This window comes from Astatotilapia calliptera, chromosome 18 (assembly GCF_900246225.1).
Source record: "Astatotilapia calliptera chromosome 18, fAstCal1.2, whole genome shotgun sequence".
Classification (NCBI taxonomy): domain Eukaryota; kingdom Metazoa; phylum Chordata; class Actinopteri; order Cichliformes; family Cichlidae; genus Astatotilapia; species Astatotilapia calliptera.
In genome coordinates, this window is record NC_039319.1 from 22,501,951 (window position 1) to 22,529,484 (window position 27,534).

General features: G+C 41.4%; 2 protein-coding genes across 3 annotated transcripts; both read right to left on the minus strand.

Annotated features, from left to right (window-relative positions):
* Positions 1 to 733: 733 nt before the first annotated feature.
* On the minus strand, positions 734 to 12,027 carry LOC113010053 (AP-2 complex subunit mu-A). Of its 2 annotated transcripts, XM_026148855.1 has the most exons (13): positions 11,804 to 12,027; positions 10,239 to 10,360; positions 5,280 to 5,545; positions 4,959 to 5,041; positions 4,664 to 4,669; positions 4,424 to 4,559; positions 3,802 to 3,946; positions 3,584 to 3,601; positions 2,956 to 3,075; positions 2,637 to 2,772; positions 2,338 to 2,435; positions 2,060 to 2,171; positions 734 to 1,827 (listed from the first exon to the last, which is right to left on the minus strand). In XM_026148855.1, the coding sequence occupies exons 2-13, from the start codon at positions 10,310 to 10,312 to the stop codon at positions 1,693 to 1,695; spliced, it is 1,329 nt and encodes a 442-aa protein (XP_026004640.1). In that variant the 5' UTR covers positions 10,313 to 10,360; positions 11,804 to 12,027; the 3' UTR covers positions 734 to 1,692. The 2 variants fall into 2 exon arrangements, with proteins under 2 accessions (XP_026004640.1, XP_026004641.1); XM_026148856.1 differs by lacking the exon at positions 3,584 to 3,601 and having other exon boundaries at positions 11,804 to 12,026.
* A 701-nt stretch (positions 12,028 to 12,728) lies between these two features.
* LOC113010743 (segment polarity protein dishevelled homolog DVL-3) lies at positions 12,729 to 26,952 on the minus strand. The gene is made up of 15 exons (XM_026149944.1): positions 26,280 to 26,952; positions 24,773 to 24,842; positions 22,666 to 22,781; positions 21,117 to 21,229; positions 20,786 to 20,921; positions 18,951 to 19,041; positions 18,741 to 18,810; positions 18,495 to 18,634; positions 17,725 to 17,801; positions 17,575 to 17,642; positions 17,315 to 17,464; positions 16,027 to 16,158; positions 15,463 to 15,630; positions 15,140 to 15,343; positions 12,729 to 13,920 (listed from the first exon to the last, which is right to left on the minus strand). Exons 1-15 carry the CDS (start codon positions 26,438 to 26,440, stop codon positions 13,562 to 13,564), a joined length of 2,055 nt encoding a protein of 684 aa, XP_026005729.1. The 5' UTR covers positions 26,441 to 26,952; the 3' UTR covers positions 12,729 to 13,561.
* Between the last annotated feature and the right edge of the window lie 582 nt (positions 26,953 to 27,534).

Here is a 27,534-nt window from a genome sequence, read left to right on the forward strand (position 1 = left end):
CCCCTCCCCTCCTCTGTAACTGTGACTGAAACATCACAGGATATCTGAAGATGTAACGCAATACTGTTAAGATGACGCTAATATAAATGTTGACAGATGTCGATTGATATGCTCTAGGCTTGTTGTGGGTGAAATCTTAATTGGAACTTGAGGGAAACAGCTGAACAGGACTTGAGTACTCACCCTGCATTATTCCTTGAGGAAATCCAGCCTAGTCTTTGGTGCTGAGCTAGTTTTGGGAAGCCTCGCTTTGTTTCTTCTGGAAGCTTTTCCATTAAAAAAAATAAAATCAGTGAACTTCTCATTAAGAGCAAATCCACCTACAAGGTGGTGGAGGCTTGAGTGGCAAGCCAAGCCAATAATAGCCACTATTAATAAGAGGCATGTAAATGTTTTAACAGGAAGTGTTTTTAATCGTGTTATTTTGCTGTTTGGGGCAATTTTGTTTTATGTCCTGTATGTAGAGAAAGAGCAAGGCAGTAAAAATGTATTAAAATTGTTGGCCAAAGCATTTCTGGATCATGAGCCATCATTTGTCTTTCAGTATTTTCCATGTTAACTGGATTCTTTGGCATTGTATATAACCTGCATTGAAAAACCAAACCTGCTCCTGTTACAAAATCTGCTGTTCCCACAAAGAAGCACATCCTTATTTCAAACAATGAGAAAAGGAAACTGGTACAATAGAATTCAGACAGCCTAAAATAACATCAAATGAAAACAAACAGGTGGGTTTGGTTACAGAGTCAGATTTAATTGGACAGAACGGTCACCAGGGCTACAAACATGAAGAAGCAGACAGGTGCAAAGCAAACGCCAGGGGGAGACCTCACCTCACTGCAAACACGTCTAGGGCCTCGTCTTTGAATCCCAAAGAAAACCAAGTGTGCCAAAGTTAAATTTGGGTGTGAATTTGGGTCACGACTTGCTTATCATGATGATGGTCAAGCTTAAAAACTGTCTGGAATGTTCCCTTATGTTTTAACTTCACTGACTGAATGCCAGGGAAAAAAGTGAGGGAGAAGTAGTGGAAAAATACCAGGGAAATCTATCAAAAAAACAAAAGGCTTGCACATCATCATTTCTGCTCTGCCTGCTTTTGAGATCCGAATGAGCACTCCTGAAAACACGGATCACATATCAGTCAATTCATTCAAAAGGGTAGATTCTACTGAGAGACGTTTGTATACAGGAACTACATCAGGATTCATTTTAAACCACAACAGCTACTAATCATCTTAGCAGGGATAACTCGAAGATTTGGGACTTCTAAGTGTTGAGTAGATAGTGGAACAATAACACTGAATAAACACAACAGGGGGGGAAGGAGGGGGGGGACCCTTCAAGCCTCTAGTTCGCTCCCCCGGACACTCCCGCATCACTCGTCTTTTTCTTTCAGACACCGGCTGGTTCATGTTTACTCATCACAACGAGATATATACGATACAATGGTTCACATTTTGCATATATCTGTGCATTATAACATATTTACTTTTTTTTTCTTTGACAATGTAAATTTCAATCTTCAACACCTAGTTAGGGAGAGGTGGGAGGGGGTGAGAGAGAAGTGATAAGGGTTGTGGGAGGAAGAGGAAGAGGAAGGAAAAGGAGGGGGGGAAAAAAAAAAATCTTAACAGGATAGATGGGAGGGGAAGTGGTGAGTTTGCTGCCTGGCAGGGGGGAGGTACAACTTTAGCAGCGGGTTTCATAGATTCCAGAGCGGCCGATGTACCGCACCCATTTGATGACATCATGGTCACTGTAGTTGAGCTTGGACTCAAACACCTTCAAGTAGCGCACCTTCAGGCCGGATGGCGCAAAAGGAACCTGCAGGGACAAAGGAGGAATGTTACAAACGTGCCAAAACATGCAAGGTGTAGGTCGCGGGTTCTTGCAACAGGAAGTGTATTTATGTGGAAATAGTAAGCAGGAAGTGATTTGCATGGAAGATAGTAGGATTTAATCCAAAGTCCATTTTTATGGCTAGCAGCTCTATAATAAGGTCCACTTAGCATTCAGAAAAGTAAGGCTCATGCGCCACTCCAGTGAGCAATCTCACCTCAAAGTTCATAGAGATGGGAGGCCTGGCCCATTTCTTCTTATCGTTGGTTGGCAGAAGCTCAATCTCTGCACTGATCTGAGACTCCTTCATCCCAGCCATCCGTTTGATCCTAAACAAGCACAGAGAGAGATGTGAGACATTGCATTTTCACTCCAAAAAAAAAAAAAGAGGGAAAAAAGGAAAAACAAAGAAAATATGAGGTTGTTAATCATCAACTTTTCAGAGAACATAAAAGCAAATTTGCTTTTCCCATGTGCAGCAAAGTTGATACTCACTTCCAGACAATGGCGTTCTCACTGGCCTTGTACTTGGCTTTTCCTTTCATACAAATCACCTGCACACCGCTAGTATTGAGGGGTGTTGGGATACGCACCTGAGGAGCGACGATAAAACAATAAATAATTAGAGCAGGTAAACTTTTGACCCATAACTGCACATTTTCTCTGATTTAAGTTCTTAGAATTTAAAACGTATTTTCCTAACATCTTCTGCATTTCTGAGTAAAACGCTACATGTTGAGTGTAACATGAAAAAAAAAACAAAAACAAAAAAACAACAAAAAAAAACAGCTGACCTCAATCTTCTGAGCCAGCAGTGATGGTTTGAAGTTGGACTTGATGACCACTTTCACCTCCAGTTTGGTGCGGCCCACCTCCCGGACTAGAGGAATAACTCGGAACGGCAGGATGATGTCCTTTGTAGTTCGATATCTGCAAGAAATAGCATGAGAAGAAACGGTGTAAATTAGTAAAGCAGAAACAAGCCTAGTCAGTATCTTCAGTGTTCATCCATGCCAATTAATGATGCTTTTAATGTCATTAGAGCCAAACAATTTCTCATGGCTTCACAATAAAAAAGAAGCTAAAAAAGAAAGAAAATTTTCATCTACTGACCTCATAAGCTCATACTCTCCATCAGGGGGGATGAAGCTGATGCTACGCTCAGAGTCAAACTTACTGAGGCGCACACACTGGTGGAAGGTGCAGTCATCGATGGCTATGGACTGCTTCCCACTACCAGGAAAGAAAACACATCAGACACCACATGAGATGAAAGAACAGTCCACCTGTTTATTACTAAAAACGTACAGGAAAAACAAAAAAAGGTCCCAGTCTCCAAAAGCTAAAACTACAACTTTCCCTCAATTAAGGTTTATCATATGACTACACAAAGGGACACAACTGCTTAGTACCAAGACATGTGCACCTGGTTGAGGTTAATGTCATTATTCTGCACTTAAAACAAATCAGTCACTGTTAGGTGTTTGGGTAAAGGATTAGATGTCAAGCAGGTAGGTGTGGGTGCAAAAAACAAACAAACAATTCTACCAAAAGAGGGAAAGCAACCACCAGGCAGCACACTCAAAAGTTAAAGACGTGTTTTGTTTGTGTTGACTGTGTGGGGAGCAACAGTGCATGAGATGTTCAAATTCTTAATTTGCTAAAGGGCTGAGATGAGAAGGGAGCTGGTGTGAGTGTGCGTTGAGGTGGCAGAGGGTGAGGACACTTGTCAGTACAGTACCTTCCTCCCCCTAAATCACTGAGGTACAGCACATAGAAAAGAAAGAGAGGGAAAGAAAGAGATGCATCCAAAGGAAAGAAAAACGAAAAAGAAATTGTAAACCCTGTGTCGTTGCAAGCAAGACAATATTAACACAGACAAGCATAACTTAGGGCTTTTAAAACTTGGACAATGACATTTCCTGTTGTGGTTTTAAAAATAAAATGCATATCACTCACCTCTTCCCTGCATCATCAGAAGCTCCTCCCTTGCCCTGCTTGTCGATGACGATCTTGTCGTTCATGCCAAATTTGCACTCGGGCATTCCACTCAGGTAGCTCTTCATCACGACTCGGCCGGACACGTGAGCACTCAGGACCTGCCCTGTATGGGAATGCTTATGTTAGGCAAAGACATCACATGAAGCTCAAACTGTTTTATTTGTGGGATCTAATGCTGCTCAATATTAAACTCTTACTTAGAAATTTATGTCTCAAGTATGAAAACAAGTAGCAGTGTTATCACAAGTTTAGAATTTATCACTTTCAAAATAAAATACATGCATTTCCAAGACAACAGTAGAACCTCTAAACATGTTTTCTGAGTAATCGTTGTAAACATAAGGACCCATGTTTTGGAAATTTGTAACTGAGACACCCATAATCATCTCAATCATGAGTTGCAACTGTAAACGTTAATACCTACTGCTGCTGGGGAAAAATGTCTGATATGAGACAAGAAGACAAAAACAAAAATCTGCTTTATTGTTTTGAATTTGCATGATTTGAACGAGAAATTTACAGAAAGACAGTGCACACTTTATTTTCATTTTCACTTTTTCTAAAGGCGCCATAAACGCACCTTGTGGTGACATAAGCAGGTTAACGCTTTCCAGTACATCCAGGAAGAGCTCATTGCGGCGATACTTGATGCCCTCGCGACGCCAGCCAATCTGCCCCGTCACCTGGCTGGTGATCTGAGACTGCTCCTCTTTTGTCTGAGAAACAGGGAGGGAAAATGTATCACTACTAACAAAAGTCAAAAGGGGATCATCAGCTCAGATTACCAGCATGGATCAACACATTTTCAGTATGCCGTTACCTGGTGCTGAAGTGTCCAAAGGTTGCAGTTGAGGGAAAACAATGAGACAAAAACAAAACAAACAAAAAGAAGAAAATTATTTACATTTTAAAGCAGTGGTCAGCAAGTTTCATTTTATACATTTTATTTTAGTATCGTGACACTGATTAACCGCTAACCCTCTATTTATTTTTCCTACATGACAAGTGGATATGCACTTTTTCATTTCTAGTGTTTCATATTGTGACACTGACAGTCTGGGAAATGGAGAGTGTACCCTTGTTCTGTCAGAGAGGGAGCATTCATTTATACTGACCTGTCCCTTAATGCCCTGCTGGGTTATGAAGGTCTTCAGCGCCCCAGTCTCTGAGTTCTGGGGGTAGCCAAAGTCCAGGATCTCTGTATGAACAAACACATAGCTTGTTGGGTAAGAAGGGAAAACTAGGACATGTAGGGCCAAACACAACCTGTTGACTCTGCCTTGACTTTAACCTGGACACAAACATAGTGAACAGACTAAAGCAGTGACCTCTTTTCCCAAAAATAAAACTATTTACACTCTACCATAACAGAAAAAAATATGTACATATTTAGAAAATTTAACTGATCTCTCACACGAGCGCTTGTCATCACCTACCATCCAGCAGCTCATAGATGAGCACAAAGTTGTTCTTGATGTTCTCCTCGCTGATCTTGCCGAAGTATGCGGTCATGACGTCACACATTTTGTAAAGGAACTCAAACACCATGGCGGCGTTGACATTTTGCTTGGTGACGGCTGCCAACCAGATGTTGGAGCGCTTCACGTGGAAGAAACTGGTGCGGGCAATATTGGTTACCGGCGATCGAACCTGCTGCCTGGCGTGGATCACGTTCACGCGGAACGCATCCACAGCATTACGCCTAAGATGCAAGGACGAAAGATAGAAAGAGGAGAGGAAGTTGAGATAATTGTTTACAACAGTGTGACATCATGTGAAAGTACTCCTGCAGTTTAACTACAAGTTAAGCTCAGCCCAGACTCATAACAAACAACTTCTTAATACCTCAGGAACATATATATTCATTGAATAGATACCAGTTACCACAAACACATTCAACCAACAGAAAGGGGGCATGTTAAGTTGGTGTTGTTTTGTGTAAAGTGGGATAATTACCATGAAGAGACAACTGAGACATCAACGCAACAATGTCATAATTAACTCAACTTTATAGGAACAAAAAAAAAAAAAAAAACTAACTAAATCACACAGCTAATCTTGCACAATCTGATCTTTGTTTTAATGTCTTTTTATTAAGGCAGAGAGGAAAAAAAGAGCAAAATAATCTGAATTGCATTCTACATTAAGTATACTGTAGCTTATTGCCGAAACTCAACCATGATTAACATGGATTTATAGATGACAGGGCTCTGTATGAGGGATGCAGCAAGTTCTGACAAGAATTTGCAAATCCCACTGTCCCAGGAACATCTTCAGGGCCTTTTCCAGCCACGATCTCCCACCTTTACAAACCCCAAAATAAGTAGATAAGAGAGTATCTCCTAACCAGGCAACATTGCAAATAAGCCTTTCAAACACTGATGTTCTACTTTTCTACTGTACAACAGCATGAAGGTTGTTCGATTTGAGTATATTTGCATATCCCCAAATAAAAAGCTGAACTCTAATGATGCCCAGCGCTGCGGTTAAAAGCTGCCTGTCAAATACAGGCCATGTAAAAATAAATGAATGATAACTAAACGCAATCTTGTCTTGTTGCTGCTGCATATACAAGAAAATGTTTCACTTAAACAACAAAAAACCAAACAAAAAACTCTTAAGGAATGAAGGGTTTGTAAAACGTTCTAAATGCGGAAGGGTTATAAGAAATGCGAGTATGTACTGTGGCATACTGACGCGGCATGTCGGAGAAATTCTAAGTCTGCAATTGTAGAGCTTATTGATGTAGATGCTAAAAAAAAAAAAGTTTGTTGGCTAATGTTAACTTTGCCTCATGACTTATTTCATGTTTAATAAGCAAAGCTGTGACAGCATGAGTGCAGTGGGTAGCAGGTTTAATCATCATCTGCGTGTTAACACAAATACGTGTGCTCAGAGCAATAGCCTACTATTTGACAAAAACAACCATGTATAGAAACTCCAGTCACTACTCACTTCCATAACCACAGTGTAATGTAATAACTACTGGGGCAAACAGGAACACATGAGAACAATGCGTTTTAGCATGACAGTTGCGCTGAACAAACAGAGGGAGTTAGGCCTGTGTTTGGCAGTCTTATTTCTGCTTTCTTATGCATTTGAAGTACATAAATGTCCCATCCACTGTTTGAGGAAATAAAATGGGGAGGACTACTTTTGCAATTCAAATGTAGCGAATTCCAATTACATCAACTGTCAATTCACCCAGATCACAGTGTATTGAACAGCAGCTATTAACTAGACGTTCCACCTTATTAGATCAGCTTCAGATTTAAATCATTCCATCTATTAAAATTTATACACAAAAATCATTGGTAACATCTACAAAAATGCCATTAGATTATTTAAAATGATTTGTTCAATTTATCTGAAGGGAAGAAAAAAACAATAATTAGGGCAAAGGATCAGAGGACTATCTAATCATGCTCAGACTACATGCTTAGGCATCAGCAGAACTGACTGTGAGCAAGACTATTCACTGAAGTGGCCAAGTTCTTTGGCTATGACTGATTTGCTGTTATATTTCAGTATATGGCGGTTTATTTACCACTGTAATGGCATGACGGGTGACTCATGCTTGGAGAAAGTATCAGGAGTCTGACTGTGGAGTCAATGGGCATGCACTTTAGGGGATCATGGGGTCATTGATTGGTGGCCATGAGAAGGAGAGGTCATGCTTTAGAGGCTCGAGCATCTCTTACCTATTCCTACAGGGGCCAAGATGAACAGATGGAGGAAAATGGTGATACAGAGGATAGAGAGGAGACACGAATGAAGTAAAAGGACACGAGAGACAAAAATGCACAAGAGACATTTTCGTGCATCATGTAGACAGAGTGAGTAACATGGTGGTATTATGATGCCATCACTATAGCTGCATATGTTGGGAAAAGGTCAACAGTATCATACTGCTCCTTAATCTAGTGCTTTACAACACAACAGCATGGCAAGTGAAAGATTATTTATGCCACTGCATTACCGAATTGTTATTTCAAGAAAACCAAGTTGCATGACAGCTTCAACTAAAAACTCAGTTCATAATGTAGCTGTCAAAACAACAATACTGAGCAAAGCACCATGTCTGGTTTACCCTGCATTCTGCAACAGTGAGGATCACCAATAGCAACCGATGCTGATGAGTTCACACATCAAAGATAAAGGACGAAATGTGCAAGCAAGAACATGACATTAGAATTTTCTCCGGCCTTTTCCCCCCTGTAAGCGTAATACGAAGTCAATACCTTTCCTTATTCACTGCCATTCTGTAGGACACGCAGCGCTGCGTTTCAGAAAGCACAACAAGCAGCTGTGTTTGTGCTACAGCTGACAAGGAAGGAGCAACCATGAAAAATAAAGAAAACTATTACTTTACTGATCCTGCTAAAAACAGCACAGAATGAATATACAGATCCCTGCATGAAGCCAACTCAGACCATTAAGTGGTGTCTGAGTGGCTCAGTTTTTCGAGGCAACAGGTCATAATGAACAGTTCTGCAATGCAGCACACTGCTTGCTATTCAACCCATTTTCTCCCCGACTGTGTTTGTGGTGTCACCATGCCTTCAATAATTAAGATTAAATGTTAAAAAAGGTCAAAAATGTATCTCTTCACCCCAAAACAGGAGATTACGAGTGTATCAGTTCATACACTTATCCCTCTACAGCTTGTCAACCTTCACTGTGTAAATCTACAAGGGCCTGATCTGCCAGTCCTGGAAAAGAGCCTACTTGGACTTCAAAACAGTCAATGAATGTGAATACACAGAATTTAATAGGCAAATTTAGCTATTTTCATTGGTGACTCTTTCTCAGTCTAACTCTGTAGAGCTAAATATGATACTACAAGCACTCAGCCAAGTCATACCAGACGTTAAACAGCTCTTAGTACAAAATATATGTCATCCCAGGTGGCCCGGTGTGAGAACTGAGCGTGTATTTGTACACCAAAGTGCTGCATGCTGCCTGATGGATGAAGAGCATCACCCAGGCATTGCTACCGAAATCAAACAGAGTAGGACAGCGAAAACACATTTCAAGCAGACCATCTCCTGCTGTGTTACAAATATACAATCAGGCAACTGTGGCTGCCTGACGTAATTTTACATGTATTATCTAGGGTGTTTAAATTGAGAAGAAGAAGGAGGAGATGTGGCCAAATCTTCTGGCTACCAAGCAGAGCCCTTACATGGCACATTTGAAACCACGTAGGCAACCTGACACCTTCATGGACATTATTACAACGTGGTGAATATACTGTCAAAGGTTTCTCTTTACAACTGGCTTAAAACTGCTGTTTTAAGCCAGGATAAGTTATGGTCGTCCAATTTGCTTTGTAAAGGCTTTCACATAGAAAAAAACTTTTTTCCTGGTATATATGTTCCACTCCTAATATGAGAATCAAACTTACTTTCTGTGATTTTACAGAGAGTAAGTTTGAGGAGGGAGAACATGAACTCACAAATGAGCTATGCAGTAGTAACAGATCTGACCTGATATGCCTAGAGTCACACTTTATGTCTGTATAACAGTTTTCCACAAAATTTGCAAAATACATTTCAAATTGGGACTCCATGTTTGGATTAATTAAGGATTTTTAAGCAATCTACAGCACGAATTTCTTCATGGCTTTTGTTTTCCTAACATGTGCTAGATTTAACTGACCTTATGTATTGTTATAAGCAGCGAACATTTCAGTTCAGCACACATCAGATATTATGCATTCGGTTTAAGACATTTCCTGACCCCAGAGAGTAACCTTCTGTTTGATTGAAGTTAACTTTAAAGTTAAAATATGTGATCACTGACTAGTAAATGAATGTCTACAGGATATTAAGCAATCTTTATGGGGAGGAAAAGAAGGCTTCCTCTCTCTACCTTTCTGCCACATGGTAAGAATTAATAACTTGCGTCTTCAAGGGAGAGTCGACAGTGAATCAATTTGGAAAAGCTTTTCCCTCAGCTGCACTTAACCTTTTTAAAAACAAGGTGTGGTTGGATAAGCTTGAGTGAACCAAATGATTACCTCAGACAATATGGAAAAAGAATAACTTTTCCCTCTCAATTATTCTTCTCTGTATTTAGTCACTTATAAACAAAGTCTGTAATAAATATTTTTTTATCCATACATACACATTTGATTATTTAAAAAAAAAAAAAAAAAAAAAAAGTACTACACAGAGGCAGTAACACTACTCTAAATTTAATCCTGGTGCAGGTTTGTATTTGGTCAACAACAGGAAAGACACGTGTGAACTTAGCCAAGAAGAGACATAATCCTCTCTGATCCTGGATCAACTGCAGGCTCTCCACCCACACTGCATCAGGACCTTCTCAGTGATCTGGAGTGTCTCAAAATCTGGGAACATTAGAGCAGGGTTTCTCTCAATTGAACATACCCTATGTCATCTCGGTAAACTCGGGAGATGAGGACCTCCCCCTTGTGGTTGTAGATGAACAGTCCTCCAATCATCGTGGCTGCTCTTCAATCCCAACCTGCCATGGTGAAACCAAAGCCCTCCTGAGAAAAGACAGAAATGAAGACAGGATATGTGGGAAGGAAAAGGAGGAAGAGAAGTAGAGAAGTGAAAGCAGCAAAAAAAAAAAAGAAAAAGTGAGGGAGTAAGCAATAGTACAGAGAGGCATTTGTCCCTCACATCCGCTTTTTCTGTCCTTCTCACTCTCTCTCTCTCTCTCTCTCTCTCACACACACACACTAAAGCCAGATGGATACATCCTGCAGCTGCACCACTGTGGTGACTCATTTTTCCTGTAAGACACGCACACATGCATACATTATTTACTCCGTACAGGCTAAAAACCACTGCAACTACTCTCACCACAGACAGTTCCCCGTTTTCTTCTAAAGTAAATAAGATTATTGACGAGAGATTAGCAGCTACCAATCTGACGCCGGATGCCACCAGACAGCCAGCTAAAAATCTGATGGCCTAACTAAAGTGTCGTCTTACATGTGTTGTCCGAATCGGGTTATATTCTAAAATTAAAACATATCATCAAAAATATTCTAAAGACATTTTTGTCGTTTGGTATTTAATTCTTGCAGAAATGTGCCCTCCTTAAAGAATGAAGATTCTGGAAAACAGAGGATGAAGGACATGCCTGACATTCCTCGAAGATAGAATCCAGACAATTTACACACACAACAGCATTCAGAGGAAAACCACCGCACAGATATAAGCCCGCAAGTGAGAAAATATCTCCTCGTTAAAGCACCGCCGAGTCGTGACAGAATAAACCTCGCACAGAAGCCGAGGGGTTTAATCGCCCATTTATCGGCGAAGTCAAGATGTCTGCTCACTCGGGCCATTTCCTAACGTTCATACATTTTTCATATTTTTCATTTTTTCCCTCGGCCACCGCGCGGTCGGTTAGCTACCATTTTTTTTTGTCTTAAATATTATTAAGTGGCTTGACTGTGGTTAGAGGCTTGACCTTCAACTAAGATCGAAGTGATGGAGAATACACCGAGTGAGATATAAGCTAGCTAATTTAGCTCACGATAGCGGGCTAGCTGGCGGTGATATTCAGCGAACCGGAGTCGAGCCGTGCAGAATTTTAAATGGACTTCCGGTCAAAAGAAAACCAGTCAATTTGACGGGACCTTAAAGAGAACCATTAACTATCATCGACAACTTACGAGTTAGCCATGCAAATATACATCACGGGTTATTCAACAATGTTGGGTAATATATAACGTAATAAGAGATATTAACAAGGGGGCCCTTGCTTGCTTTTAATTTGAAGGAAAGACGAGTCCTTTCCGTTATCAGTCTAGTTACTGCTAATGGATTGATGTTAGCTAGCGCCACGGCGGCTAATGTTGCTACGTTAGCATCGCTCACGAATGAAACCGTTTCACCGGCTTTGCGTAAAGGTTTCCGGACTACAGTTACCCTAATTAACGAAAAAACTGCAGTCCTTTCGTCTTTAGTGACCTTACCCTAGTTCTCTCAAGAACGCCACCAGTCTTTTGCCTCTCCGTTCGGCCTCGGATAGCTTATGTCAGGATCCAGTAGGTTCCCAGTTCACACGCCCGCTAATTCCGCTCCTTCCTCCTGGTCCTCTGATAGCTGTCAGCTGACCCGCCGTCCTTACGCACAGCCGTTCCGCCGTGACAGGAAAAGGCGCGGCTGGAAAGATGTGTAAACCGCACCCAGGCCTCGATACGATAAGCGACATGGGTTACTGGCCAGTTATTCCGTAAAACATTTCACGTTTTACGGGAGATAATGGTTATGTTTAATAACCGGAAAGTGCGCTAGAATTGCGCTCACATGTATTTGTACTTGTTAAACATCGACAATTTCTCATTGGCTCCAGGAAGTTTAAGAAAGAAAAAAAAACAGTATTGCATTTTGTTTATTTTTTCCATGGTGGTAGTATGGGTGGTCTTGTTCTACCCTGTCCTGCAGAGTCAACTTCAATTTTATTTTCCAAACTAAACCGAATCGCCTCTCAACAGGAGTTTCCGCCTCAAACCACAGGGAACGTTTTGCATAGATTTGTTCAGTCTGGGGCAAGTCCAAATGTACACAGGCTGAACGTTTGCACACTCCCACAGCGCTCCCGCCCCACTCTCACTCACTCACACACACACACACACACACACACACACACACACACACACACACACACACACACACACACACACACACACACACACACACACACACTCACACATCTGTACAGCAGACTGCCCACCCTTCACATTCCTGCGCCTGGACGGTTTTGCAGTCCACTGCTTTTAAATGCAAATATAACCTCAGGTACCATAGAAGGGAGGGGGTGGGGGAATAAACTCACTAGGTTTCAGTTTTTGGTTTTGCAGAAAGGTATACACAAGCAAACAAAACAGAAGCAGCAGATTTAAGTCATAAAACTATATTTATAAATAAAAAGACATTTTCCTTGATAAAAGAGTAGTGTGAAAGTCATGGTAAGAATTTTTTTTTCCCACTATACATTATCACAAGACAGTCTGAAGATTCGCTGGTTAGCAGATGAAAATGTAGTTGTGCCGTATAAAAACGACTCTGGAAACTGGATGCTCATATTAAGCATTAAAAAGAAACTAGTTGTGACCAGCTACAAATATAATAAAACAAATGCATTCTCAAAGTATGGACTGTAATTCTCTTGCACTACATACATTTCTTTCTTTCTTTCTCTCTTAAGTCAAGCAAATACTTTAAAAGTCTGAATAAGGTTAACAGTTAGTGTTCATTTCAGCTTCTTTCAGTCATTCTTTTTTTCTTGTTAGAGGTCAGCAAGTGGGGAAAAAAAAAAAAAACAGGAAGAGGGAAGAGGCTTCAGTCTCTCAGTTTTGACGTGGACAGGGGTGGGGGAGGACAGAGAACATTAGATAAGGAACCCAGAGGAGGGAGGGAAGAGTGAAAAGAAGAACAAATGAAAAACATCCATGTGGAAAAGCACTGAGTCATCTTCCCCAGCTGACCATTTCCACTGCCTCCCTCCCTTCTTCTGCTCTTTGTCCTTGCTAAAACTCTTCCCCACCATGGAGCGGAAACTGAGAAAGGCGCTTTGGTTCCATCTGGAGCAGGGGGGGGGGTGTTTCTTCACTGAAGAAAGTATGACCACTACAACTACTAAGAAAAAGTACAAGAGAGGAGGAGCATTTTCTCTCAGCATACACAACAGGGTGGTTTCCATTTCTGCCTTTAGGTCTCTATAACCAGTGTCACATCACATCAACAAAGAATTCTCCGGCGTTGCCCACCGCCATTCGCAGAGACTGCCGTGACGCAGTGAGCTCAGGGGGCACCGAGGCAAGCTCTCTGCCTGGTGGGGCACCAGGTGCAGCTGTAGAAAGATGTGGTGGCTGAGGGGGCAGGCCAGGGGGGCCGTACACAAGACCAGGCCCATAGGCTATAGAGTGGGAGTTGGCACTGCGGTGGCTCACAGAGCTGCGGACGCTTCGTTCACTAGGGGGAGCCACTGAGCGCTCACTTGGTGCCCGGTGGCTCCTGATGTCTGATTCGCTGCCACTGCCACCGGATTTTCGGCCCTCATTCTTGCTACAGTTAGAACCGCTGCTCCCTGTGAACAGAAAAAAAGAGCAAAATTATTATGCAAGTGAGATGTATGTTTAAAAAAAATAAAAATCACATCTTTTTCTAATTGGGTGCCAATGACATCACAAAGGCAGCGCTGACCCAGTTTGCAGGAGACTCTTGGGAGAGCTGCATGACTAATGCTGACATAGTCTAGGAGCATTCAGGCCAAACAGTTTAGCTATTCCTGAAGGCAGTCACAGGTCTTTATTTTATTATCCCACTCAGACTGCTTAATTTTAGGGCAAGTTCCTGAGAGTGATTAATTTAAACCAAAACAGCTCATCTGATTAAAAAGAAACTTGATGTGGAGGATGCTTTGGTCCAATGCATGTCATCAAATCCAAAAACATAGGAAAGTATTCATGTCAGCTTAATTTTGTGTCTACTAAAGAGCACGAGAGAGAGGTATAGGATGTTACCCTGTCTTAGCACAAACACTGGAAGAATGGGGGGAAAAAATCTCTTCTCCACCAGAAATATTAAAGCAAACCCAAACCCCAACACTTTGTCTTTTACATTCTGCATCCTGCTAGTTTGTGCACTACTCACCCGTGCATTTAAGTTAAATGAGTACAGAGCATCTAAGATGTTGTCTCAGTGGGCCCAGCTGTTGTTGGTTAGTAAATATCTCCAGTGTGTAAGGAAACTGCACCTTAAACCACAATGTCTGCTTTTCTAGTTCCACACACATTAAACACAGAAACCCCAACATCTGAAGACTTTGGGGGTGATGGAAAGAGTCCTTTTTCACTACTCACAGAGCTAGGCTGTGTCCTTCAAGTTTTTGAAGTCAGCTTATTAAAACATACACTGTTCCTATAAGTGAATTCAAAGTGTGGAGGTAAAACTCCACACCTCATACTGCTCAACAGCGTAAACTAAATGTAAAACACTGCAGAGATGTTGTAATATCACTTAATATATCCCTTTCACACAGAATCTGTCTACAGGCTTATAAAGTCTTTCAGTGAACTCTTTCACAAAAAAGCAGCTATAGCAAGCCCTAATGAACCTCAGCAGCAATGGCTGGTTACCTTCTTGTGAGCTCTGCATCTTTGTAGAAGTTAAAGGTTTTAGGGAAACCGTGTGCTACTGACATGAATCTTGATTTTTCTTTGAGGAGAAACTGCAAAATTAACATTGTAATTTTATATGAAGTGCTTGAAATTTATCTGTTGAGGACTTAATTAAACTGCACTAACCACTGTGCTGGCTCCCTGCGCTACCAGCTCCTGGTCCACCATGGAAGGGCTGCGGCAGATCGTAAGGGTGTGGAATAGGGAACTGGTAGGGCAGGGCCATGGGCCAAGGGGCTGACCCAGGATGGGGCAGAGGGGGGAGGGTGTCCTGATCTGAGGCACCACCGCTGGATCCATCATGATCATGCAGAGACAAGTGGGTCATGTCTGAGGGAAAGAGAAGACAACTCCGTTAGATTTTCAAGTCGCATCCCACTTAAACTTTGGCGAAACTTGCTGTTACTGCTCACGCTCTAAGCAGATCAGTGAGCTCAAAGTCCACTTACTGCCACAGAGGTCCCCAAAGGTATAGTAGCACTGTTCAGAGAAGGTGATCTTATTGACAGTGTGTCGGATGTACCCAGCCTTCAGCAAATTGCTGGCATATTTACGAGCTTCACGGCGATCTGTGAATCCTTCCACATGATGGAAGAGCCAGTCCACCACATCAGAACCTGAAGCACATGTTTTAGAAATCAAATCGTGAGGCTACAGCTTCACTGATCATATTTAAAACTTTTTTGACAACTTTACATAAATCTGATGGTGGTTAATTTATCTATACTTCAATTTAACATTGATTTTTGTTGAGCTCTGGTAACCTGGTAATACACCTTGGTATAATAAAGGCAATTCGATCTCATGCTGAATGTTTCTCAGTTGTTGGAATTTAAACTTTTTTTTTTTCCAAAATGTAAAAAAAAAATAAGTAAAAATCAACTGAATTAATCGAAGCAGTATTTAGGTATTGCTTTGGCATCAGTGAAACACTCAATCTAAAAGCTGAGAAGATCTGTGTATGTGTGCGTAATTTTTAAAAAGCCCAGTCAAGCTCGCTTTGACAGACGTACCAATAAAGGCATTAGCGATGGTTATCTTGAGCCACATCCTGTCTCGCACCTCCAGACCTGACTCTGGGCAGGCCATGGCCTTAGCAACCGTTGCCATGTCACTGTGAATCGAGAGGTGGAAGTCATCGAATCCTAGGAAAGATGACATGAGCAAGTTAACATGTGGGTGGTGTTAAATCTTTTAAATCAGAAATTGAAACATTTTGGTTTAAGGAGGTTCGGCTCCATCAAGTATAAAACTGTTGAGCCACATTGTGTTTTGTTTCCAAAACATTTAAAATTAAAGAACTATTGAGTGCTGTTTTCTGGGGTTAAAGAAAAAAAAATGTTGGCCTGTTTTGGAATTTGCCTCAAAAATATTTGGTTTCCTGTGGTCTCGGCTGTTATTTGACCCCGTTCTGTTCTAATCGTGAATCAAGACTGGATTTGACTGGATCTTTGTTTGAAGTGGACTGCAACTGACTTGGATTTGATAAATCCCCCAGATGAGCCAGACCACAGTGAATTACATGTCCTCCCTAGAACACTAATGTATCTTACATATAATCTCACTGAGTTTCAGTCCATTCTCAGACCAGCTATCATGACTAAGCGTCACAGTGTCCCTTCTCATCTGCCTCCATTTCAATAGACTTTTCATTTCTTCTTTAATAAAAAAAAAAATCCCTTCACAATACATTGTGGATATGTAATAAGATAAAGGGCATTCATATTTTCTATTAAGTGAATTATAGACATGTAACTAATAGGTAAAAGGCAAGTTAAACAATGTTTCAAGAGAAAAGGAAATTTTTCTCCCAAAAGAAAAGGCATCGCAAAACTTCCAAAGATTAAAGGAGACACGAAAGTTGTGAGTTATGGCTCTATTTGGACACGAGCAGATGGTAGCTGAGGCTGAACACAGCAAAAGCTGGAACAGATAATAGTCACAGGAATGTAGTGAGAGGGAAGGGCCGCACTTAACACGGAGACTTACTAACAGAGGTTTGGTGGTCACAAGGAGGGAGAGCTGAATGTTGCAAGCGGTATGACAAACCTGGAGTTATTTTCTTCCTCAAATGCTCAAATGTATTTATTTTTAACAAGTAGGCTATAAAGAGGTACCAGGAAACAAAGGAGAAAACTAAAAAAAAGAGGAACAAAAGAGTAAAAAGAGGTACATTAAAAACTCAAAAGGTGGTACAGTTTAAATGTGGAGACCATGTGGGATGAGGATGAAAGTTGCTTTGGATAAAAGTGCACTGATGACAAGCTCCAACGGGCAGCTTCGGGGGGTGATGTGACTCACGTTCAGTCTCAGGGATCGAGCTGCTGATTGAGGAGCTGGTGGAGGTGACTGTGCTCATGGAAGGGCTCATGCCATATGGAGGGTACACCCCAGTCATGGCTGCCGTGTGAGACACCCATGCAGCGGGGTCGATAGGCCGGATTGGCTCACCTGTTAAAGAGAGGGAAAGCAGCTGAAATTAATGAGGTTATTACAAAATCTTTCAAGTAAAAAAAAAAAAATGTGTCACTGCGTATAGTTATTGCAGAGGAACCACTCACTCCTGGGCAGAGCAAAGCAGCTCCGAGGGTTTGGGTCCCAGCACTTTGCAACTGTCAGAGTAATGGGGCTGGTAAAAAAGACACATAGACAGTTAATTATTGGTCTTTTTGCACTCCTGTGTTATAGATGCTGCTTTTGTATTCGCTTACCCCGGCTTGTGCACTATGTCTCTTAGTACTCGAACAGCATCATCATTGCTCATGTTCTCAAAGTTTATATCGTTCACCTAGATCAATAAAAACAGAAAAATATCCCAATGAGATGCCAAGTTAGAACTAATGTGGAAATAATACTTTGAACTATCTGAGCGCTTCCTTTAAAGGCAAAGAGACTGAGCTGGTTTGGACATGTGAAGTGAGGTAGTGGGTATATTTAGAGCAGGATGCTGAAGACAGAGCTGTCGTGGACGTAAGAGAGGAAATGCAGGTGGATTGGATCACAAAAGAGGATACAGTGGACAGGAAGGAATTCTTCAGTGTGCTTGAAAGATATATAAAGAGAGATAAAGCAATATGGCATTAAGAAGTAGCCCCAGAACTACATTTTTTCCTATAAACAGAAATATGAAAATTTCACAGCCCCACAGCGATTCCAGTTCTACTGCAGAAAGACATCAATATGGGGTCCCAAATAAGCAATTTTCCTGGGAAGTATATTTTACAGTACGATAAGATTGGATTAAACGAAAATGTGTATACGAAGAGTAAAAAAAAGCGATGACATTACAGCCAACTGCATCTGTGACACATGCACAAGAACAGAAACCCTTGACATCATTCATTTCAGTAAAAGTGCTGGTCTCAGTTACAACGTGTACATCCACTCACACTATGTGTCTAAATTCCAGATATTCAACTGTAAACTGTTTTCATTTTGTGTGCATCAGTCTCCTACTTAAGACACAAACACAGACACACACCTGCAGCAGCATATCCCCGGGCTCTATGCGTCCATCTGCAGCCACAGCTCCTCCCTTCATGATGGAGCCGATGTAGATTCCTCCATCACCTCTCTCATTACTCTGACCCACAATACTGATGCCCAAGAAGTTATACTTTTCTGTGAGGTGGGGAGGAACAGAGTATATTCAAAGAAATGAAGTATTATCAACTTCATATGCTCGCTGAACAAACATCTAACTCCTGTGTGTGTGCAAATCACCTACCCATGTTGAGAGTCACAGTGATGATGTTCAGCGACATGGTGGAGTCTGTGATGCTGCTGAATGACGAAGACTGAAGAATGAAATAAGGACAAGAATTATGAGGAATGCAAAAAAAATACATTAAGAGCAGAATCATGACTTATAACATGAAAGATAATTTTAGGTAACTTTGGTTGAGTTATTGTCCTTTACAACTAAGAGTGTTCTCACCCTGTCCATATTGGAAGCCTTGGGTTTCCTTCGCCGGCGTCGATGTCGTCTCATTAGACGAGAAGAGCTCTGCTCAGTGGAGCTACTAAACCTGAAGAGGAGGGGGGAAAAAAACAAAAAAAAAACACGATTTAAAATTAAATAAATAATAACTAAATAACAGATGCAGATCAAATTGTCTCATAGGAGTCTTTGAAAGTAGCCACGATCTAATCTTTGAAGTTTCTGGATATAAACTTCCCCATTATAAGCAAATATCTCAAATTTTCTACATACTAATCTTCACCAGTGTACCAATATTTAGTTATAATATTGCTGCAACAATTGAGGCTCTGATGTCCATCCGTTTATGACCACAGTGTACCCATTTCCAACAGGAAAGTGTGCCCATGCCACAAACCTTAAATCATCTCAAATTGGTTTCTTGAACATGGTCATGGGTTCAATGTACTTAAATGATCTCAACAGTCACCAAATCTCAATCCAACAGAGCCCCTTTGGGATGCGGTGGAATGGAAGATTCATATCATATCATGCGCAGTCGACAAATCTGCAGCATCTGTGTGATGCAACATGAGCCACTATTGCTGAGGAATGTTTCCAGCACTGTGCTGTGCCACAAAAAATAAAGGTAGTTCTAAAGGTAAGCAAGAGTCCAAATGGGTAGTAGCAAGGTATACCTAACAAAGTGGCCAACAAGTGTATGTGCTTCAGACACAAAGAATACTTCCAATTGAAATACATTACTTACAGTCATGCTGCCTCATAGAAATTTGTTTCTATGAACATGAATAAACAGATAGCTTCATCGTGACCATTTCAAGTTTGTTACCAGGGCTCAAATACTCCAGTCTACAGTAAGAATAAATAACCCACTGCTGTTTAATTTTACCATATAAATTTAGTAATCAAACGCTAACCATACTACTACCTACTTAAAAGAAAGGCATTTGCAAAACTGCTGAAGCCTCATTGATCCATCAGTACTGGTCTTGTCCCAATCTTGTCCACTTCTGGACAGAGGTTTTCCATACCCTGTCCAGGATTCTCAGTGTGACGCTGGTGCCTGACCCCCTTCTTGCTTTGTTTGGCATCAGTGGGAATGAGATGCCTCTACCGGCCTCTAAAACACAGGCGCTATCATTCTGTTCCCTGTTGGCCAGGAGGGCAATTCTACTGAGGTGGCGGGGACGCTGCACCCCCCACTAACAAACAGTGGTTATATGACCTCATGTCTAAAACTGGAAAAAAATAACACACTCCAAAACTCTACTAGATAATTTCAAAGCATGTGCAGTTCTTTCCTTGATGCATTTCAAAATCTATAAGAATCCTTCTATTCTCAGAACCTTTTTTATATGCATAAAGGAAAAACGCTTAATAAAAAGACATTGTTTAAAGGGAAGCCATTTGAAAGCCAGAAGGAAAACAGTTCTACAAGTCAGAATGAGCTTTAACTATAAGACAGCATCGAACTACATTTGAAGGTTACAACATAATCAACAAAAAACAAAACAAAAAAAACTGATTTCTTTCTGCGTCAGAATCCCCCCCAAATACGTAAGAGGTTTTTAATCCAGCTCTTTTGAAGCTGATTAAACGGGAAAAACATCCCGTCAGATGCCTAAAGACTGAGACCAGCAGAGTCTCTGCAGTGGGCTGCAAGGATTACCGCTGGAGCAGAACCCTGAGGTTACCACAAAAACCAGCACACAATTAGACAGTACTAATCTTTGCCATAAACCATCAACTATAACTCCACATGCATTCCTGAAGCCAAATGCATTTCTTCTTTTTGCAACAAACCAGCTCAACAGCTATATAACACATCTGACCTGCTGGTTGCATCGTCATCATCTGAATCAAAGCAGGAAGTGGACTCCAGCTCGCTGCTCATGAAGGACGAGCAGCTGTCGTACTCGGGGCCTCCGCGTCCCATACCCCGCGATGAGTACCCGTTCTGCCTCCCACCTGCAGCAGGTTTTTAAATTAAAAACTTAAGCTAGAAAAATAAAACAATCAAAGGATACTGCATGTCTAAAGTCAATCACGCTACACTTACTTTTTACCAACAAGATAACTGTTATTCATAAGTTGTGAAATACATGGAAACAACACTGATACGTGCAATGAAAAACAAGAATAAGCAGCAAGTTTCTTTCTGACCATGGTCATTAGTGTGTTTCCGTCGCGGCCTCTCCCTCTCTCTCCTCTGAGACACCATGGAGCCGGTCTCTGTGTCATTGTCCAGGCTGTCCCGACCACTTGCTGCTTTCCCACTTCAGACAAGAGAGCGAGTGTTAAAGAGAGACAGAGTTACAAAAGATCATGATCAGGGCATTTGAGCTTATTCAGCAGCCACTAAAACTAATGTTTATTTTAAAAGAGCTTTATAAGAATCAAATTGCTGGCTACTCTGGTTCACTGTGGTTAAGAAAGCGATCTGTACCTGAATATTTGGAAAGAATTGCAGATGTTGTGTTGATGGATTTTCAGTGTGGTGATAAAAAAAAAAGTCTCTTTTTTTAACACTTTACTTGCAGACATAGCATATTTCTTTAGATAGAAATATTTATATAAAAAAAACAAACAAAAAAACAACAACTAGTAACCAGGGCAGAAACGGCCCTAACCAATCTGGCGCCCTAGGCAAGATTTTAGGTGGCGCCCCCTTACATCAGCAGTGTAGTGTAATGTTGTAACAAATAATATTTCTATTAAATAAGCTTTACTTTGCATTTTAATTAACGTGGGATTATTTTTTGTATTTAGAAATAATAGTACCAACTTTTTTTTTTTTTTTTTCTTCAACATTTGTGGCACTGGCGTGGCGCCCCCTGATGGACGGCGCCCTTAGCATTTGCCTATACGGCCTATGCCACGGGCCGGCCCTGAACCAGGGGCTTAAGCATGATCATAATAGCCTACGGATAAATGCCTGCAAGAATTAAGCTAGATTTTCTTTCCTCCAGGGCAGTCACAAGATATCACTTTTTTGATTTAATTTGCCCTTTCCTGTTACTGTTCTTATTTGTCAATAGGGCTGCCACAAACATTATTTTGATAGTCGACTAGTCACCGATTACTTTCACGGCTCTAGTGAGCCTTGCCCCCGACTAGCTATCGAGCTAGTGGGTAACAGACGTCTCCGAAAACATTGGAGCGCTTTTGAAAATATGTGGTGTCTTGATAAACTGAGCAGATATTTGAGGTTTCCACAGCTACATTCTCGCCTGAAAATATGTTAAACGTTTATTTTGTGACCCAGAAAGAATAATAAGAGTAATATTAAACTAACTAGTTGCCGCCATTGTTGAAAACTGAGCTGTGCCGCGCTATGAATTCTGGGACACCGCTTCTTCTTCTTCGGGGTTTAACGGCAGCTGGCATCCTTGTATATGCAGTGCTGCCATCTTCTGTTTCAGTCCGTTATTACACTCTTAAATCCTACTACTTATTCCTGCGTCTTTTGTGATCTTACAAAGCTTGAAACGACCCGTCGACTATTAAATCAGTCATCGACGATTTTGAAAGTCGACGTAATCGTGACTAGTCGACTAATCGTGGCAGCCCTATTTGGCAACACAGAAGAACTCATTCAAGACACTCAAAAAACACACAGACACACACTAAGCACAATATATTTCATTCTCATTCACAGAAAAACAAAATATAAAGTATCAAAGTCCACAAAGTCTCGTTTGAGTTCACTGACTGGTAGGAAGGGGGTCTCGAGTCTCCAATGCCCCCGGTCCTCTCCAGAGGTGGTGTCGGCTCTAAACTATCCGCCACCGAGCCTGCGTCCGTGTGCGCGCCGTCTCCAGAGACCAACTGTCAACAGACAAAGAGTCGGGTCGTTCAGGGGGATGAGTATCTCTCAGAGAGAAGAATTTACAGAAAGACACAGAATGAGTGAGCAGCAGACCTTCATTCACATCCACATTCAAAGGCTATACACGGTGTGTCATGTTTTACTCTAACTTCCTAAAAGTATGACACAAACATTTCAAAATCTCCTGCAGAAAGGGACTACAGTCTCTTGCTAAAATTCAGACTTAATCTGCCTCCTACTAGTTTCCTACTGAGAGAGCAAAGCTCTACAAAAGCAGCTGTGAATTCAGCAAGTTGAAAAAGAAAGAGCCCAAGCCAAGACTTGTGGTTTGTGTACCTGACAGTGTTGCCTAAGTTACCAAATTGTAGGGGAAAAAATGGTCTCCAACAGACCAGAACTAATGTTTTCTCAGAAATTAAATTACCGGTATGCATTTATTTCCACTTTTACCACATGCTAGTGTTTGTTAGCTTGAGACAACAAAACAATATAACTTAAATCCTGCTGTGGTTTTTGTGGAATCTTGGAAGTCATCCATATCAGAAATGAAGCATGTATTTGCATGCAAAAACAAGTTTCAACAATGACATGAGACCAGTGTGAAACTGTAGCCATCAACAGCAACCTGTGGTGCTGAAAAAGTTCAGATTCAGCAGCTGCTGACCTCAATCTTAAGGATCCAATGTAAAAAAATATATATTTTTTTAAAAATCAGGTTCAATTTCATTGTATGCACAGCCATTATGCACTTGAGAAATCTCTTTCGTTCAGTGCATGTTTATTAGAAATCAAGCTGTGACATCTAAACTAAATTACAGCAACAAAGTGAGTGTGAAGATGTTGGAAAGATAAATATGTTGTGCTGAAACAGGGCATCAGTATATCAAATCAAATCACCTGTACTGTCATAATAATTCAGCTATATTACTATGTGGCAAGATAGCTAAAATTAGTCTTCTGCTCTTAATCACAATCACAAGAGTCTACTTTGGTGTGCACTAAAGGGAGCTACAGAACAGGAGATACAGGGTGCTGGCTTGTTGTGATGAAATGATGTGCAGCCAGCCAGGCCTCTGGACCCCAGAGAATAATCAATCAGCTCACTGAAACAACAGACGAACAGCGGAGACAAACAAATGGACATACTCTAACAAAAATAACATTTGACTGTATGTGGAACATTGCAACAACCCTCAAGAGATAACAAACACTTTGGAGCAAATGCACACAAAGGAGAACTGGCTTTTAAACACATTAAACTAAACCTCCGCGCAGTCTAATGAAAACGACCACAACAAAGAGACGCATTAGGACGAGCACGCTGGAATATACGCTCCAGAATGGAGCAATAACGCCATGTTGATGATGCTCGAATAATTAAAACCACACTGTAGAAATTAAGCGAGTGCTTTAGCCTTTCACATCACGACACAGAGCAGTCTTTCTCTCTGCTTTATTCTCTCCTCCCTGTGAGATTCAATCTTCTTGTTAGATGACCTGCAGTGAGGCCCTTTGTTATGGAGTATTTTCCGGCTATCCTGTGATTTCACTTGCTCTTAATCCAATTTCAATGTCGAGAAGAGAGGAAGGGAGGCCGTGCACGAGCGCCAGATGTCTCGAGTGTTGTGGAGACAGGAGTATTATTGCTTAGAGGCTTTAAATAAGAAACTGCATGTAAGTACATGTATGTGCTACATGTGCCAATTAACCTGTGTGCTTAAAAAAAAATTATATTTTACAGTGAAAAAGACAAGGTTTAGGAAAAGCAGTGTATGTATACTGCTCTGAGGATCGTTATGTGATGATGATATTATCACACAGATGTGCAGTGCCTCCCCCTACGCTTGAGTATGACTGGGGTAAGTGCCCAACAGATGGGAATCATTGTTACACATTCATGTACGCCACTTAACCACACAAGTTATCGCACACAAGCAAACAGCAAAAAATAAATAAATAAATGTTATTGCAGCGTGTATTTTGGACCTACCCATGACACCACACGTCCATTGAAGCAGGGCAGCTTAGCATTGTCATCAGATATTTCTTCCTTTACCACCCTGTAAAGAGAACAAGGCTTTGTTTCAGTCAAACATTACCAACACAAAAGCACTCCCTGGGCAATAAAACATGAGGGTGCATTTAGAGGAAGTGGAGCTAGACAATATATTCCACCAAGCAGGACAGACACTGACAACTGGGGACAGTTGTACACATTAAGAATCAATGACAATGTTCAATATAACCAAATGTTTGAGACTACTGGCACACGCACAGAAAACTAGTCAAAAGATGGCTCACTTGTCCATTTCATATATAGAAGTAAGCCTTAATGCGTTACAGACTGGTGCAAATACATTAACAAAAGGCATGTGTAAATGTAACCATGTGAATTTCATGCAAACCCTCCCATTCATTCAGTCCTGCTTGCAAGGATCAGATGGCAGGCAGATCTTAACAACACCTTGTTACACAATGAAGAGGACAAATAAGGCATGTATCTAACAAGCGCCTCAGAGTATTGGAGATGTCAAGATTAGCCGGGTCTTTGACAGGGAGAACACTGATGGTCAGTGAGGCTTTCCTGGTAAAGATCACAGGCTCCAAACCAGTCTAACAAGTTCCTAAAACACCACCAGTCTAGACTTTAAGGCTTCAACAGTTAATTTAGTGCATGCACCTCCACTCTTGAAACAACACAAACAGCTGCGGATCCTTTCAAAACTCGTCTTTCCTATCTAGGTTGTTGCCCCACCCTTGTTTGAGTTTAGCCAGAAAAACTTTGGCAACCTGGCTCGAGTTTTAAAAAAAACAAAACAAAAAAGTAAATTTCTCCCTTTTATTTAACTCTGAAGAAGGTAAAGTGTGGAGGACCATAAAACGTCTACTTTTCTGGCCATGTTTTAACACAAAGGGACACGCTCATAAAGCTGCCAGAGTGATGAACAGGGCATTCCTGTGTCCAACTTTGCATTCCTTAGGCTAATAGACAACAACAGCAGGGGCCTTCTGGTCTCACTCACTCACCAAGTGTCCGGTTAGATCCATTCATTAGCCTGCTAGCATAAGCGTTTCATACATTAGGCAGCAACTGACAGCTGTAACGTCAGTAACTAGTTAGTAACAGTATGAATTGCTCCTTGTTTCATTTAGTCTTCAATAAGTTTAAATGCGATTAAAGGCGTTCTCTTAGTGTTCGTGAAACTGGAAATGACCAAACTTGGTAAGACAGTACAGCATAAGCTAAGCACGAGCAATGTAAACAAACGGGGTCGGGACGCTGAACAGACCTGCTAACGATGCGACCTGGACGCTAGCAGCTAACAAAGGAACGGCAAAGCAAACGGCTAGCTGATGACTGAAAGACAGGTAACCTTAGAAGTGATGACAAGCCAGCTCCACGAGGTAACAAATATGTTACAGTTAATCTGAATGGACTGAGGTTAAGCAGTCCATGCCGATTCCACGTTAAACACAATGAACCTTTTAACAGTTACCCGAAGTCATCGTCCATAGATTTGAAGAAGAATTTGTAATTTGGTTTCTTGAGGACATTTTTGAAGTCTGCCAGCGTGACTTTGTCCGCCGGCACCGACAGTTTCACCAGATATGGTGTCTCCTGGTCGTCGAGGTGGTAGATAATTTTGGTCTCCCCCATCTCGGACTGCGGCTAAGGCAAGGCAGACTGGTTGCATCAAGCCAAGGGCCTGGCAGGCTCCCTCTCGGGCCCCGACTCCCCGTGGCGCTGGCGGCTGCGGCTTTGCCGTGGTCCACCCGGCTCTCTCTGGCTGACCGACCCGTTCCGTAGTGCCCGGTTCTGCCTTTTTTTCCCCCCCTTTCTTTTTTCTTCACGGCAGCTTGCTAACGTTACGCCTGACTCTCTATTACAAAAACACCTTGCTGTTCCACAAAGCGTCCAAACACCACCCCAGGACTGAATTGCTTTAGTTTCCGTTTGTGTAAAACGTACAATATATCACAAAAACCTTAGAAATACGTGAGGAAAAACAGTTTCAAAGCGGTGCAAAAATAAACAATCTCAGAAGGGTCCGCACTCCCTTCTCGCTAGCTGCTCGGCTTTACTTTGTTGCACACGAAACTGCATAAAATCGTCCAAGCCTGTCTCGGAGGAGCGCCCTCCGCAGGTGAGGAGGAGAGTGACAGCTTTTCGAGGACAGCTGGGGCAATTTAACGGCTCCCATATTGCTCTGGTAAGGCCATTAAACGGCCTTTAGCAGTTTTGAAGCCCCACAGACCCACAGTTATATGATGGTATACTTACACAGAGCTTCAATATGTTTATACTCCAATTTACAGCTGAAACCTTTATATGGATTGCAAAGAATAAGACCATCATTGTCAGTTATCATTTTACTTTCTTAGAATTTGGATCTTAATCACTCTAAAATTAAAAATCTCAGCTGTGACACGATAGACAAATGTAAAATTCCACTTTACATTTTAAATCTGCAAGGAGGAGGTTGGGGGGGTGCAAGGATGTAGGGCTTCCCATCATACAGCAGAGAACTGGCATGGAGGGAGAGGTTTTGAAATCAAACGACTCCTTCCACATTTTTATTTGTGTTTTAATTTTGCTGACCTCTTGTAATTGCTATCATAGCACCACTCAGACTGAGAAGAAGTCCAATCAGAGTGATTGAAAGGCAGAGTGATTTGTTTTTCCCACATCAGCAGGTCAAATAACTTAATTTATGACTGTGGATCATGGTTAACCTTCTTCACTTTATTATA

What these genes read in the sequence shown, in the direction of transcription:
- LOC113010053 (XM_026148855.1), bottom strand. Translation starts at nt 10,312, where the DNA reads ATGATTGGAGGACTGTTCATCTACAACCACAAGGGGGAGGTCCTCATC. An exon ending in CCTGCTTATGTCACCACAAG is followed by an intron (nt 3,947 to 4,423) that starts GTGCGTTTATGG and finishes ATTCCCATACAG; the next exon opens with GGCAGGTCCTGAGTGCTCAC. An exon ending in GGAGAGTATGAGCTTATGAG is followed by an intron (nt 2,773 to 2,955) that starts GTCAGTAGATGA and finishes TATTTCTTGCAG; the next exon opens with ATATCGAACTACAAAGGACA.
- LOC113010743 (XM_026149944.1), bottom strand. Translation starts at nt 26,440, where the DNA reads ATGGGGGAGACCAAAATTATCTACCACCTCGACGACCAGGAGACACCA. An exon ending in GACATAGTGCACAAGCCGGG is followed by an intron (nt 17,643 to 17,724) that starts GTAAGCGAATAC and finishes CTTTTTTACCAG; the next exon opens with CCCCATTACTCTGACAGTTG. An exon ending in CTCGATCCCTGAGACTGAAC is followed by an intron (nt 16,159 to 17,314) that starts GTGAGTCACATC and finishes CATCTTTCCTAG; the next exon opens with GATTCGATGACTTCCACCTC.